At 48.5% G+C, this 15,200-nt stretch overlaps 1 protein-coding gene across 1 annotated transcript; it reads left to right on the top strand.

Annotated features, from left to right (window-relative positions):
* The first annotated feature begins 2,338 nt into the window (after window positions 1–2,338).
* LOC103729797 (E3 ubiquitin-protein ligase TRIM31-like) lies at window positions 2,339–14,323 on the top strand. Its single transcript, XM_029560992.1, has 8 exons — window positions 2,339–2,734; window positions 2,847–3,056; window positions 3,279–3,374; window positions 4,154–4,384; window positions 6,605–6,627; window positions 7,104–7,219; window positions 8,492–8,566; window positions 13,776–14,323. The coding sequence occupies exons 1-8, from the start codon at window positions 2,339–2,341 to the stop codon at window positions 14,321–14,323; spliced, it is 1,695 nt and encodes a 564-aa protein (XP_029416852.1).
* The last annotated feature ends 877 nt before the right edge of the window (window positions 14,324–15,200 follow it).

Genomic DNA, 15,200 nt, shown 5'->3' with positions numbered 1-15,200 from the left:
TACGGTTCCAGGGGAATTACAGTCCGTCATGGCAGGGAGGCATGGTGACTGAAGGTGGCTGGAGCAGGAGCAGCAGGAGCTAAGCTCTTACATCATCACACAGGCACAGGAAGCAAGAGAGCAACTGGAGATCCGGCAAGGCTTAAGAACTCTCTAAGCCCACCCCCAGTGACGTGCTTCCTCCAGGATACCCACACCTTCTAAAACCTCCAAAAACAGCACCATCATCTGGGACAAAATGTCCAAATACTTAGAGTCTATGAGGAATATTTTCATTCAAACCACCACAAGGCTTAATTACACTCACAAAAAATACCAAACCAACCAAAAAAACAAAAAAGTCAATTTGAAAGGCAATGACTGGACACCTTATCTTGAATGCACAAGAAAAAAGTTTCAAATCCTTGCTTCTGAGTCATGCCAGAACAGTGCAGTATGGTCTTATGGGTCTGTGTGTTTGTCACACTGTGCAGAATCAAGTATGTAATGAACTGTTAGTGCTCAGGACAAAGGTTTTAGCCCTAAAATATTAGTGTTTTGTCTTATGAGTACGACGTTAAAGAAGAGAAATGGACACACAATCATGCTCAATTTGAATAGAAAACATAAACTTATGCTGTGTTTTCCCTTAAAATAAGGAAATGTTTCTTTGCTTTGTTCACCTATAAAGAAGCCCATTAGATCTAGGGCCACCAGAGTCACATTAGCAGCACTGCGGAGGTTCAGTCTGAAAACAACAGCTTGGGAAATTCACACGCTAGAGACACAGTTTTCTTATTTGAAAAAAAAAAAATGTTAGCTACATGGGGTCAGATGGGCCTTTAATCCCAGCACTAGATAGGCAGGGGCAGGCAGATGTCTGTGCATACAAATCCAACCTGGTCTACACAGTGAATACCAGGCTGATATTTTCCTAGTCGAGATACATCCACAGGACAAGCAAGTCAGGAACACAGACAGAGGAAGAAACAGACCAAACAGACATTAGGATGGCAGAGAGATGCTTGGGCACTAAAGACCAGCAGGAAGGAAAACCCAGCAGAGGACAGATAGGCTGCCTCAGGTGCTGTGGGGAGGTGAGAGATCCACTATGTTGGATTTAGAAGGACAGAAAAAAAAAAAGTTTAGGTAAAAGACCAGAGCTGGACCTTGCAGCATACTGAACAGGGTTTATTCAGTTCAGTGAAGTTGACAACAGCTTCTCCTTGGAAAACCAAGCTGTGTGTCAGTGGGAGGGCTGGAGGTGAGTTTCATACTATTGGAAACAAAGAGGACACACAGAGCTGTGAAGTCTAAGTTAAGGTGTCCTTGGGCCCTTTTTCTGGAGTTGCTTGTTTGAACAGAACAAAGTTGTTTTCAACTCAGATGGCACATTAGTTACTTTTCCTGCTGTTGTGATAGAAACGCCATGACCAAGGGAAAGTATAAAAGGAAGATTTTATTTTGCTTATGGTCCCAAAGGGGCAAGAGTCCATCATTGTGGGGAGGCTTGGCGGCAGAGGTGGCTGGAGGAGGAGCAGAAGCTACGCTCTCACATCTTCAAGCAGGCACAGGAAGCAGAGCGGGACTGGAAATCTGGCAAGGCTTAAGAACTCTCTAAGCCTGCCCCTGGTGACGTGCTTCCTCCATCAAGGCCACACCTTCTAAGACCTCCCAAAACAGCACCACCAACTGGGGAGAAATGTCCAAATACTTGGAGCCTATGGGAACATTCTCATTCAAACCACCACAGATGGCTAGCTAATAACTGGGGCTCAAAAACACAGAGAGACATTCTGGTGAGAGGAGTGGCTTGTCTGGCTTTCTGCAACCATGGCAGTCTATCAGGCCTGAGAGAGGGATGTGGCTATTAACAGTGGGGCTAGGGCCAGACATTTGTCTCAGGGAATTTCTGGCTTCTATCACACTGGAGCCAAGAGCCTCCCTGGAGCTCCGGCCAGTGCCCCACCCTCCCTGCAGCTGAAGAAAAGTCCTCAGAGAGTGAACGTTGATCTCCTAGGCCTTCGGTCTCTCAACAACCTTGTAAAGATATGATTAATGAGTTCAAGGTTCAGGATTATTTCCTCTGTTTTATAAGCCCTTTACTCTCAGGGTATCTGCTTGGGAGAGGTGCTGGGGTAGGCTTAGTCCTCTGTCTTCCTCTTTACAATAATCACTACAATTAAGTATTTACTCTTTTCTTTCATTCATTTCCTTTCCATCCCCTCATCATTTCCTTTCCTAGCCCTCTAACTGAAAGAATCTCCCCTTCCTGTTTCCCTCTCTCTCAGCACCACTGCCCCCACCCCCCCGCTGACTTCTGGGCATCCACCTCTCAAGGCAGCTCTACTGTTCCACCATGGCCAGCAAGATGCAGGAGGAGGTGACCTGCCCCATCTGCATGGACATCCTGAAGGAGCCTGTCACCATCGACTGTGGACACAATTTCTGCCTGGGATGCATCAGTCAGGTGGGGGAAGCTGCCGACAGCCTCCTGTGTCCTCTCTGCAATGCTTCCGTGAGCAGGAGCACATTCAGACCTAACAAGATGTTGGCAAATCTGGCCGAGAAAATCCAGGCTATGGATCCTTCTGACTTCCAAGGAGGTGATGAGCTGGGATGTAAAAAACACAAGGAAAAGTTCCATTACTTCTGTGAGGAGGACGGGGAGTTTCTCTGTTCTGTGTGTCGTGATACCAAGGACCACAAATCCCACCATGTCAGCCTGATAGAAGAGGCTGCCCAGAACTACCAGGTAGGCCCTGGACCCTCCTCTGCCCTCCCCAACAGAGGAGAGCTCCCTGGAGACATGGGTCCTGCTGCTGCTCCACTGGGTTGGCACCCATGCCCCACTTCCTGCTCCTCAGTGGGCAGTTTGTACCCAGGCCCGGGGGCTCCAGCAGCTGAGCTCTGGGAAATGCCAGTCACTGCATCTTAATGAGGACGAACAGCAGAGCCTGGGACATCTAGGCAACCAGTGCTGGGCCACTGAGCTGCAGTCCCAGGCTGACCTCACCTTGCCTATCCCTGGGACAGAAAAAAACTGTCCCTTAAAGATTTTGGTTGGACAGATGAGGGCAAGTGTGTACTTAACACCAAAGCACCACCCTGATGGCCACAGATGTCATAACAACCTTTTTTCTCTCTCCTCACTAAACTTCCGGGTTTCTTCCTTCCCATCACCTCTGGTCCCCAATTGGGAATGAAAGAGGGCCTATTAATAAGGTGCCAGCATCCCAGGTGAGTGTCCCTGCCTACCCTGAGAGAAGGAGCTTGCACTATGCTCTGTCTCCCCACAGGGGACGATTCAGTCTCAGGTGGACATCTTGGGGCAGAAAGAGAAGGAAATACTAGGAGAGACAGCTCGGGGAGAAAGCATGATCCGGGTCTTCAGGGTAAGAATCACTCCATGTCCTGCCCCTGAAGCAAAGTCACCTCTGTTTAAGCTCCCAGAGTTCCCTGTTACACTGAGCCAGGACCAAGTCCTGCTGACACAGGGGATGCAGGATGGACAGAGGAGCAGCATGCTGGGTATGTCCTGTGCTCCTGGGACGCACTGACTTGCCTGTGGGTGAGCAGCAGAGTGGGGTGCAGTTCTGCCCCTCCCACAGCACAGGCGGTGTAAGGAAAACACATTGGTTTAGAATCTGAAATAGTGATCTCACATACACAGATATATAGCTTGTACAACTGTATACATATAGATATATATGTATATATATATCCATATATACACATACACACATACAAACACATACCACCTACACACGTTCATGCAAACCTACAAACCTAGATATAACTACATGCTCACATACACAGATATGTGCATAAACATACACATACATGCACACCTGCATACACAATTCAAACTAATACACACTAATATGCATGCCTACACACCTAAAAATACATACACATATATACAAACACACACATACACCCACACATATACATACATGTACACACACACATGGGTCCTTGAGGGCAATGATACACCATCCATCCTGCACCTGAGAGCACAGGAAGTCTCTGAAGGAGGCTGTCCTCCTCTGCTCCCCCAGCCCACTGCCTGCACTGCTGCTCAGGACAAGCTCTGAGAACACTTGAGAAGGGAATGTTCTGGAAGGTCTTGGAGGTCTGGGTTTCATCTCTGGGTCTCTCTCCTTGTCCCCAGACCCGGATGCATCTGGAGAGACTAAAGATCCTGGATGAATTCAATAGTCTGAGGCAGAGCCTGGAGGAGGAGGAGAGCTTCCTCTTGGCCAGGCTGGGCTGGCTGGAGCAGGAGGGAGCCAAGCAGATGAAAAGGTTTGTCACTGATGCGCAGAAGCAGCTGAGCTTCCTCAGGAACCTCACTGAGTCCCTGGAGGCCAAGAAGCAAATGGCGCCCAAACAGGTGCTGCAGGTGAGTCCCTTGGGCACAGAAGTGCAGATGGGTACCATCCGCCCCAATGTTAGGACAGAGTGTGGGCGATCTGCCAGAAGGCTGAGATTGGTTGCCTGGATTTGACCTCTAGCCCAAGGCTGTCCACCTAAAAGCTCTCATGGAGGTGTGCACTTGTAATCCCAGGACACTGAGGCAGGAGGATTGTTCCTAGTTAGAGGCCATCCTGTGCTAAGGCTGGAGACCCTGTCTCAAACAAAGCTGGGCATGGTGGCTCATAGCTATGAGTCTAGTACTCTGGAACTCAGGAAGTAGGAGGATTGCCTGTGGTCAGCTGGAGATCAAGGCCAGCCTAGGCTACACAGGGAGATTCTTGTCTCAAAAACCCTAAATAAGTAAAAATAAGAGTCCCATATACATACACAATTTAGAATTTGTTTTGTTTTGTTCTTTGAGACAGGATCTCCTGTAGGCCAGGCTGGCCTGGATCTTGTTATATAGTCAAGGATAACCTTCAACTTCTCTTTGTTTTTAAAACTGGTTTTCTAATTCCTGTGTGCGAGTGTGGGTATGTGTGAGTGTATTCTATGTGTATGTGTGTATAATATATGTGTGCTATAGCTTTGCATTATATGTATGTGTACGTTATACATTTGTGTGTTATATGTGTGTGGTGTGTGTGCATGTGTGTGTTGTACATTTGTGTGTATTTTATGTGTGTGTCCCCTCTCTCACTTTCTGTCTTATTCTTTGAGGCAGGGTCCCTTCCTGAACCTGGACCTTGGTTTTGAAGGCCATGCTGGCAGCCAGCAAGCCCCAGCCATCCTGCTGTCCCCACACCCCACAGTGCTGGGGTTTCAGGCATAATTAAGACCACACCCAGCTTGTTACACAAATTGCTGATACACATATTCTGATCTCCATAGTTGAACACACAGTGCTCTTAGTCACCAAGACATCTGTGATTAAGCCCCAACCCTGACTTTTGATCCTTGACCTCAAACTTGCTGTGTAAACCAGGCTGGCCTGAACTCACAGAGATCTACCTGTTCTGCCTCCAGAGTGTTGGGATTAGAGATGGGTACCACTGTGCTGGATTGTTTCTTTCAACCAGACCACTGCGTCCTCTTGTCACACTGCCACATTTGAAGTGTTTGCTCCTGCATGGGGCTGTCCAGTTTCCCCTGGATTGAACAGCGCAGGTGCAGCTGACACAGCCTGGCTCAGGTCCTCCCTCCTGCACGCCATCTAGTCTCCTGGGTTTCTTTGTTTTCTGTTTTGTTTGTTTTTGTTTTTGAGACAGGGTTTCATGTAGCCAAGGCTGGCCTCAAATCTTCATTGTATTGAAGACCGGCCTGGAGCTCCTGAAGCTTCTGCCTCCACGCCCCACGTGCTGGGATTACAACTTTCTTACTTTTACACTTTTAAGTTTTTTGATTTATTTTTGTTTCTTATATGTATATGTTTTGCCTGCATGTAAGTGCACCCGTGTGTGCCATACCACTGGTATTGAGTTCCTGGAACTAGATTGGCTGTTAGCCATCATGGAGGTGCTGGGAACTGAACCCAGGTCCTCTGGAAGAGCAGCCAGTGCTCTTAACCACTAAGTAATCTCTTCAGCACATTTCTTTCACACTTTTCTTTATTTTGTGTTCATGCATAGGTGTGAGTGTGTGAGTGTGTGTGTGGTGTGTGTGTGTGTGAGAGTGTGTGTGTGTGAGTGTGTGTGTGAGTGTGTGTGTGAGTGTGTGTGTGTGTGTGTGCGTGTGTGTGCACCGGCCATGGTTCTCCTAGAGAACTCAGAGGACAGCTTGAAGGAGTCTCTTTATTCCTTCTACCATGTGGGGCCCAGGGATCAAACTCAGGTTCTCGGACTGGGTGGCAGGTGCCTTTACCCACTGAGCCACCTTGCCAGGCCTTGTTTCTTACTTTAAAGAAGCACCATGCAAACCACCCTGCCCTGTCCTGACCTGCCAGCAGAGCTCCCTGGTTCTGTCTCAGAAGGCAAAGCTCGTCTTCAGAACGGCCCTCTGCTCTCCTTACCCAGTTCCCCTAGAAGTCTAACCTCTCTTTTTTACTGCCAAATCAGGTGCTTTTGGAATAGTTTTCCAGGTGGGAAATGAGAGAGAGAGAGAGAGAGAGAGAGAGAGAGAGACTGTTCTCCCCTAAAGCAGGGTCTTAAACTCTTCTCGGTGCCTGTGACTCAGGCAGCTCTGAGGCTGTGCTCTCTTTCTCTTGCAGGACATCAAAGTCATCTTGAACAGGTATGATGGGCGTCCCAGGGCATCATGCTTTCTCCTTCACTCATGCCCACGTTCAGCACGCGTGCAAACACTCCATCCTCCCTGCACTCCACCTACACTCTAACTTTGCTGTGAATGCTTTAGGATGCTGGTGGGGACAGTAACAAGAGGGCAGGTGGATGTGGAGACAAGCTCTGTAGTGCACATCCCCAGCTCCAGCACAGTCTCCTCCCTGCATGCCCCTCTAGAACCACCTGTTTCCTAATCCATCTCCCCGGCCCCTCCCCCTTCCCTCCTCTGCCTTCATCTCCCACCTTCATCTCCATCTCTCCTCCTAGTCTCCTCACTCACCCACATCCCTAGTCCTGGTCTCATGACACCCAGCTCACTAGACTGGACCCTTCTCTCTGTCTCCATCCCATGCACCCCCGTCATAGTCCCTCCCTCCCTGTCCTCCATCTCCTGAACTCCCCACCCAGCTCACCATGTCTTCACAGGAGTGAGAGATTTCAGTTCATCAACTCAACCCCAGCCCCTGGGGACCTGGCAAAAAGCATAAGTGAAACAAAATCAAGACATGTGTCCATCATAGAAAGCCTGAAGGAGTTCAAAGGTAAGGAAGGACCGTCAACTCCCTGGGAATTGTCTCCATCACTTAAAAGTACTGTCCAAAGGACAGGGTCTCAATGGTGACCCCTGAACCCCTCTAATGCCAGGCTGTCCATTGAGCACCTCAAATCTTTGTCATCCAGGCGTCTCTCAGTCTAACTGTAACAGAGAATTTACAGGTTTTATCTGGTACTGAGATTGGAACCCAGGCCCTTGTGCATGTAAGACAAGCACCTACCAACTGAGCCACATCCCAGCCCCAGAGAGCACCTTATATATAAACATTTTTGTCTTTATTTGTCAGGTTGTGAGTGAGGGGCTGCATGCTTGGTGCCACTTTGGTAGCCGCCAGCCACACCATCCAGTGGGCACCAGAGTGTAGCATTCACAGATGCTGTAGGTGAGGCATATAGAGTGACTTTGCAAGATTCAGAGTGAAAATAGAACATAAAATACAACAATAAAACCAAACAGACAGGGGCTGGAGAGGTAACTCAGCCATTAATAGTGGGTATTGCTACTGCAGAGGACCAGATTTCAGTTCCCAGCACCCATGGAGGGCAACTCACATAGCCACACACTGACACACATACAGACACACATAATTGAAAATAATAAATAACAGTAAAGCTGTGAACACAAAAAAATGAGAACATATCCGTAATTAATTTTGAGACAATAAGTCTGTGTTACCCAGTGTCATTGCTTAGAGGTGAGTTCAAACGATCTTCGAACATCATCCTGCAAAGTGACCTTGGACAGCGGACATCCAGCACTGCACTATGCCCAGGTTCCACTAATTTTTCATTTTATATGTTGAAAGTGTAGTAGTTTGAAAATACTAAGCTACAATAATATAGTCAATAAAATTAACTTTATTTTTTAAAAAATTTAAACAGCCTGGGTATGTGTAGCCCAGGCTGTCCTTGAACTCACTATGTAGTATTATCTGGGCTAAAGCTTGTCATCATCCTTCCCCTCAGCTTCCTGAGTGCCACCGTGCCCTGCTGGTCTTTTACTCTTGTAAAATGACCACTGAAAATTTAATAGACGATCACGTCTGTGGCCCCCACTGCATTTCTGGGTGGAGCTGCACCGGAGAGCCACTGAGGGCAGCCCAGGGCAGCTCTGCATATTTGGACACTGAGGATATGAGAGAAATTCCAGCCCCTACCTCCCCAGACTCTGAAATCAGTACCTCACTGTGTGGTGCTGGCTCTTGGTTATCCTTGGTTAATCTCTGAGCACTCCGCATTTCCTTCCCTCGCTCCCATAGACAGGCTTCAGGCTGATGGGAAGGAAGATCAATGCAGATTCCTGGACAGCTTGAAGGAAGAGGACAAGGAGAGCTGTGAGTCCCTGTCTGCTTCCTGCTGTTTGGGGGCAGTGAGATGCACAGAGGGAGATTGTGTCCCTACGGGGAGGGGAGGCCCAGTGGGTGAGGAATGGGCTATTTGGTGAGGTTTTATTATTTCCTAAAGATTATTTTATTTTCATTTCATTTTTTGCTAAGTTTTATACATATTTTATGTATATGACTGTGTTACCTACATGTATGTAAGTTCACCTGTATTGTACAATGCCCACAGAAGTCAGAAGACAGCACCAGATCCCCTGGAACTAGAGTTACAGGTGGTTGTTAGCCACCATGTGGGTGCTGGGAACTGAACCTGGGTCCTCACAAGAACAGCAAGTGCTCTTAACCACTGAGTCATCTCTCCAGGCCCCTTAGTTAGTTTTGGAAGATAGGGTATTACTATATAACCCTGATTGGCCTGGAAATTACTGTGGGCCTCAGACTCACAGACATCTGCCTACTTCTGCCTCCAAGGCCTGGAATTAAAGGAGTGAGCCAGCACAAAGGGAGATTACTCAAACATTAAAAAAAATTATTTTATTTTATTTTTTTTTTTTAAATTTTTTTCTTTTTCTCATTGCAGCTGGTTTGTTTGTTAGTTTGTTTGTTTGAAGCAGGGTCTCCCTGTAACCCCAGCTGTCCTGGAACTCACTATGTAGACCAGGCTGGCCTTGAACTCACAGAGATCCGCCTGCCTCTGCCTCCCAAGTGCTGGGACTACAGGCATGCGCCACCACGCCCGGCAAAATTTATTTTTTTTTTAGTTTTTATGAATTGACTCATTTAAAAATATTTTATTATTTTTATTTTTATGTGTATGCATATATTGCCTGCATGTAGGTAAGTGCATCTGTGTCGTGCAATGCCCAAGGAGGACAGAAGAGGCCATTGGATCCCCTGGAACTGGAGTTACGGACAGTTCTTAGCCATGTGGGTGCTGGGATTTGAACCTGGTTCTTCTGCAAGAACGAGTGTTCTTAACCACTGAGCTATCTTGCCAGACCCAATTTATTTATTTATTTTGATTTTATGTGTATGGGTGTTTTATCTGCATATATGTAAGTGTACCCTGTACATGCAGTGCCTTCAGAGGCCAGAAGAGGGCATCAGATCCTGTAGAACTAGAATTATAGACAGTTGTTAGCTTCCCTGAGGTTGCTGAGATCTGAACCCCAGTCCTGGGCATGAGCAGCCAGTGGGCTTAACTGTTGAGCCATCTCTCCAATCCCAGATTATTTTAAATTATGTGTATGTGTGTTTCTGAGGGTGTCTGTGCAGGTGCATACAGTGCCCTCGGAGACCAGAACAGGGCAGCACAGTCTCCTGGAGCTGGAGTTACAGGCAGCTGTGAGTCCCCTGATGTGGGTGCTGGCAACGAAACCTTCCAGGAGCAGTATGCACCCTCAACTCCTGAGTCTTCTCTCCAGTTCAGATTTATTGCTTTAGACTCATGTATTTCACAAATGGTGGCAACCCTCCAATCAGAAAATGTTCCAAATAAATACAAATTGACTAATTCACTTCATTTCACAAGGCCCAGGTGGAGGCAGCTCGGTCTAGTCTAAGCAGACTTACTGGGCCTGGCTAGCTCAGCATAGCTGAGGACTGGAGATGCCTGTCATAACAGCTGTGATGATGTCATCAGAGATGATTCTGTATCCAGAGTCCTTAGGGTAAAACCTGGGCTCTGGTAGCCCCACCAAGCCAGGCTGAGCTGCCCATCCACAGTACACCAATTAGAGAGAGGTAATAGTGAAAGGTATTGAATGGAGATTTTTTCAATGTGGCCACATTGGGAAGAGGAAGAAATAAGGAGCCCTGTGACCCCCTAGTCCCTGTTTTGAAGTCTGACGTAAGGTTCAGTTTTAAATAAAGGGCAAGTGGTTTTCATAACTAAGCCCAGCTGACCCATCACTGTCTCAGCACTCTGTCCTCCACTGCTCTGATAACCTGTTAGAACCTGTGAGATCTCTCCCAGAGAGGCAAGTTCTTCGTCTGGCTGCACCAGGGTCCAGCCTCTCCCCTCCCTCAGTATGGGGTTCCTGGGGATTGTCATTCTTTGAGGCCCATTGTTTCAACAGTGTGATGTCATAGGGAGGGACACAGTGTCAGTCTTTAGAATGCCTCCTCTCCTGCCAGGGCAGCTGTGGTGCTGCCCTCTGGTGGTCGCATGAGAAATGCCATTGGCTAAGGGTCTCCAATGTGCTGAGCACCCATATCTAGTATTAGAACCCCATAACTGTCATCAGTTTAAAGTGAGGCCCCTGAACTCCAGTGGAAAAGGGTCCCTCCCAGTCTGTGGGAACCATAGAGAGATTCTGCACTAGTTTATCCTCCCAGGCCTGGTGCTCCTGCCTACTCAGGAGGCAGAGGGCAGAGGCAAGAGATGTGCTATTCGTTTGAAGCCAACCTGGTCCCCTCAGCAGGTTCTAGGCAATCTAAGGTTACAAAGTGAGACCCTGGGTCAAAAAACAATCATGTAACAAACACATCTGAACACAAGGAAATTTATCCCCTAGCAGGAAACTGCACACTGCACTACGCAAGCGTGGACAGGTCCAGGGATTCCTCCATTAGCATCATTCCTGTGCAGGAGGAGCTCCTGGAGGTTGAGAGGAGGGTTTATGAGTTCCCAAACTCACACCTGGTAGCAGGTTTAACTTCCCAAGACCCAGCACAGTGGGCCAGCAGGGACCACCTCCATCTGTCACACAGAAAACTCAAAAGCTTCCTGTACTTCCCCAGGGGTGGTGGGTGGTCCCCACATGGAGTCACTGGCTGATGTTACTGATGGTGGCCAGGCGTTTGCTTTGAATTTACAGGTTCTGGTTATCGAGGCCCAACTATGTTTTCTTTCTCCAACTCCTAGGGTCCCTGTTTGAGAAAAATAAAGCTGAGTCACCCACCTCAGCTAGGAGTCCTGCTCCGCACACTGGTCTTCCTGGAAAGATGAAAAGGAACCTGGGGTCTGCAGGTAACCATGCTCTGTCCATCCCCAGCACTGACAGGGCAAGGGATGGTCAGACCAGACCTCAGGAAGAGCTCCCTAACATGCAGGACCCCCTCCTGACCACAACAGAGAAAGGTTACTGTCAGTTCCCACCTGAGATGGCTGGGGACAAGGTCAGAGCAGAGAGAGGAGTCAGAGATCAAGGTCCAGAGGAACTGGGAGGAGGGGCTGTGAACTTTTCCAGACTTTGGGTGCCAGAGATGCTAGACATGGGCAGAGACAGGCATCTTATCCACCTTCTCTGCTTCCCAAAGTACTTCTCCCCCAGGAAGTGTCAAGCCCCCACAGTAGGTGTTTAGCTTGCAGTACACCCCATATCTGTCCCCTCTGCCCCTCCAGCTCAGCAGGCCAGGGCTGCTTTGGGGATTCCTGCTGACTGGTCCTTCTGAACACTGGCCTCTCTTTTCCTTTTCTCTCCAATGGTGATGGACCAACAAACAAAAATAATGCCTGTTACACACTCCCTTCCACCCCCACTTTGGGACCTCTTTGTGGAGACAGCAGCCCCTCCAGCATCCCTCCTGCAGGAAAGCAAAGTGTCTTTTGGGAAAGTTCTTGGAGATGAAGACCACCATGATCCTGCAGGGTGTCCTGATGACATAAGGGTGACATTGGGTGAGTAGGTTTGTGATTGGCAGGAGTTGGGAACAGCCCCAGGATGCTGACCAGGGAGATGAGGAATGTATTTGTTTATTTACCTATTTGTAGTATTTTATTTTTTAAAAATTTATTACAGTTATGTACTAAGTCAGAGGACAATTTGCAGAGTCCTTTCTGTCCTTCCACAGGATGTGGGTCCCAGGATCTAATTCAGGCTCTCAGACTTGGCAGCAAGAACCTTTACCTGCTGAGTCATCTCAACATTGCCTCTATTTTCTGCTTTTAAAATATTTTTATTATTTTTATTTTATGTATGTGAGTGTTCTGCATGTATGTATGTAAGTGCACCCTTGTGATGCAATGTCTGAGGAGGCCAGAAGAAGTTATCAGATCCCCTGAACCTGTGGAGTTATGGACAGTTGTTAGCTGCCATGTTGGGTGCTGAGACCAAACCCGGGTCGTTGGCAAGAGCAGCCATTGCTCTTAACCGCTGAGAATCTTTCCAGTCCCTATTTTGGTGTTTGGAGACAGGGTCTCAGATAGGCCAGGCTGGCCTTGAACATGGTAATGGTCCTATTTCATCCTCCTCCCTGATGGAACCGCAGGAATCACCACCATGCCTGGTGCAGGTTGTTGCTCCCATTCAGTGCCAGGGGCTTCTTCTTATTGCTTGGGCCCTGGTGTCTGCCCACACCCCCAGGTGGAATAAGGCGGTCCCTAACTGTCTCCCTGGAGGTTTCCACACTGACCCCCCTCCCTCCCTTTGAAACAACTATTTTCAGAGCCAAAATTCATCCAGGCCTGAAGCCAGAAATAAGACTTGTGGATTAAGCCCCTCTCCAACCCCCATGGACCCGAGCACTCACCCTTCCCCCAGTCCTTCCGCAGTCTCTCCAAACCCCTCACGCAGCAAGGGAGCATTAGAACTGCAGCCAAGATGGAAATGAGACACAGTGAGGAGACAGAATGAGCCCATCCTAGACTTCAGCAGAGGCGGGGGCAGCTCTGCTCAAGCCTCTGAGGGGGACTGAGGGGGATTCTGGTAACCTGGATAAACTGTCACTCAAACCCACTGGGGGCGGGGCTGCAGGTTCTGAATATTCCTCTCTGTATCTTCCACGCCTCCCCGTCATTCTTGACCTCTCTTAGTAGCCCCAACCCTTGTTTATGAGATGAGAACAGGGATGGGGCAATGGCTGAGGACGACATCGCCCATCACCGCCGCACCACCACCAGGGGCGCTCTCGGCTGCACCCACAGAAGTGGTGCTCAGGGTGAAATTGGGGATCAATTTTAAAGGGAAAGGGGAGTGTGCCAGCGCACACCTGTAATCCCAGCACTTGGGAGGTGCAGGCAGGAGGACATAATTCACGCTGTCTTTGGCTAAATAGCAAACTCAAGGACAGCGTGGCCTAATGAAGACCTGGTCTCAGAAAACCAAACTTTAAGCCTGGGATAAGGGACAGGAATTTGCTGGGAACTTGGGCTGTGACTTGGAAGAGAAAGTCTCCTTCCAGTTGCATTCAGAAAACTCAAAAGCAGGGGAGAACTCGACTGAGGCCGACCCTGTCCATCTTCTTTATCTTTGCACAGCCCCTGTGACCCTGGATGCGTCCTCAGCCCATGAAGATCTCACTCTTTCTCAGGATTTGAAGACAGTGAGGCTGGATGATAGGACAGTGCATAAGAAAGATTCAAATAAGAACGTGGACCCACAGCGCTTCTACCCTTCCTTCTCAGTACTGGGCTCCCCTGGCATCTCCTCGGGCTGCAGGATCTGGGAAGTTGAACTCCAATGGGATTGGTTACTGTTGAAATTCCCAAGTTGCTGTGTGGTGGGCGTGGCTTCGGAGCTGGTGCCCAGACAAGGCCATGTGACGGTGAAGCCTCTGAATGGATTCTGGGCTCTCCAGGTCTATCCCTCCAGATGCTGGCCTCTCACAGACAGCAGAACTCAGGAGAATGTACACGTGTGTCTGAACAAAGTGGGCATCTTTGTGAATTATGACTGCGGGGAGGTCGTCTTCTATGACGCCACCACAAATGATCACATCTACACCTTCCATGCCTCTTTTACCGGGAAGGTCTTCCCCTTTTTCCAGCTCTTAGACACCTTCAGTCAGATCACCCTGATCCCCTAGGGCTGCTCAGTTGAGGCTCCCTCCCTCCCTTCCCTGCAGATTCCTCACATTGAGATGCACTGCAGCCGGTAGGGCTGAAGCTTGGGCTGGGTTCCACCTGACACAGGCCTGAGGGTTCCTCACCCTGAGTGGAGAAGAAAGACTCCTATTGGACAAACATGAAGTCAATCACTGTGTCACTTTATAACACTACAATATTGGGAAAAGCTCAGGCCTCATCAGTCGGTGATTGGTGAAAAAGCCATGTGAGAAAGCATCAGGCTGTACCTTGTTGAGATACATGTGCAGAGGGCTTCCCAGTACCCAGAGCCCCTTCTCTTTCACCTAACTACCTGCAGTGCCTGTGGCAATGAATGTGGACTTGATGGGTCTGGCCCTCATCTTTTCCTGAGATCTGAAAACTGCCAGGCTGTGTGCATAACTGAATAATAAAAAGAGCATTCACAACATTTGTTTACCTGTATCTCCCTCCCTCAACTCATTCTCTCCCCTTGAGAAGGAAAAAGTTACATTCTTTTTAAAAATATTTTATTTATTATTTTTATTTTATGTGTATGAGTATTGCCTGCATGTGTGTGAGTGCACCCGTGTCATGCGATGGTGCCGAGGTCAGAAGAGAGCTTCAGATTCCCCTGGAACTGGAGTTAAGGACGGTTCATAGCCACCATGTGGGTTCTGGGAATTGAACCTGGGTCCTCTACAAGAGCAGTCAGTGCTCTTAACCATTGAGCCATTATTCTTATAACTAAGAGCCTCAACGGTCAACTTTGGAGACAACTGGATTCCACCAGAGGACTTCAGCCCTGCTCTGTCCACCCCCGGAAGGTGGTCAGTCTAGACACGACAGAAGCTTGAGGAACTCAACAGAGGACACTGG

The sequence above is a fragment of the Nannospalax galili genome, unplaced genomic scaffold (assembly GCF_000622305.1).
Source record: "Nannospalax galili isolate Female #2095 unplaced genomic scaffold, S.galili_v1.0 scaffold1573, whole genome shotgun sequence".
NCBI lineage: Eukaryota > Metazoa > Chordata > Mammalia > Rodentia > Spalacidae > Nannospalax > Nannospalax galili.
This window is presented reverse-complemented; position numbering and strand designations above follow the sequence as displayed.

Bases quoted from the DNA above. Each gene is read 5' to 3' on its own strand.
- LOC103729797 (XM_029560992.1), top strand. From the start codon at position 2,339: ATGGCCAGCAAGATGCAGGAGGAGGTGACCTGCCCCATCTGCATGGAC. The intron at 3,057-3,278 runs GCAAGTGTGTAC...GTCTCCCCACAG, and splicing joins TTTTGGTTGGACAGATGAGG to GGGACGATTCAGTCTCAGGT. The intron at 7,220-8,491 runs GTAAGGAAGGAC...TCGCTCCCATAG, and splicing joins AAGCCTGAAGGAGTTCAAAG to ACAGGCTTCAGGCTGATGGG.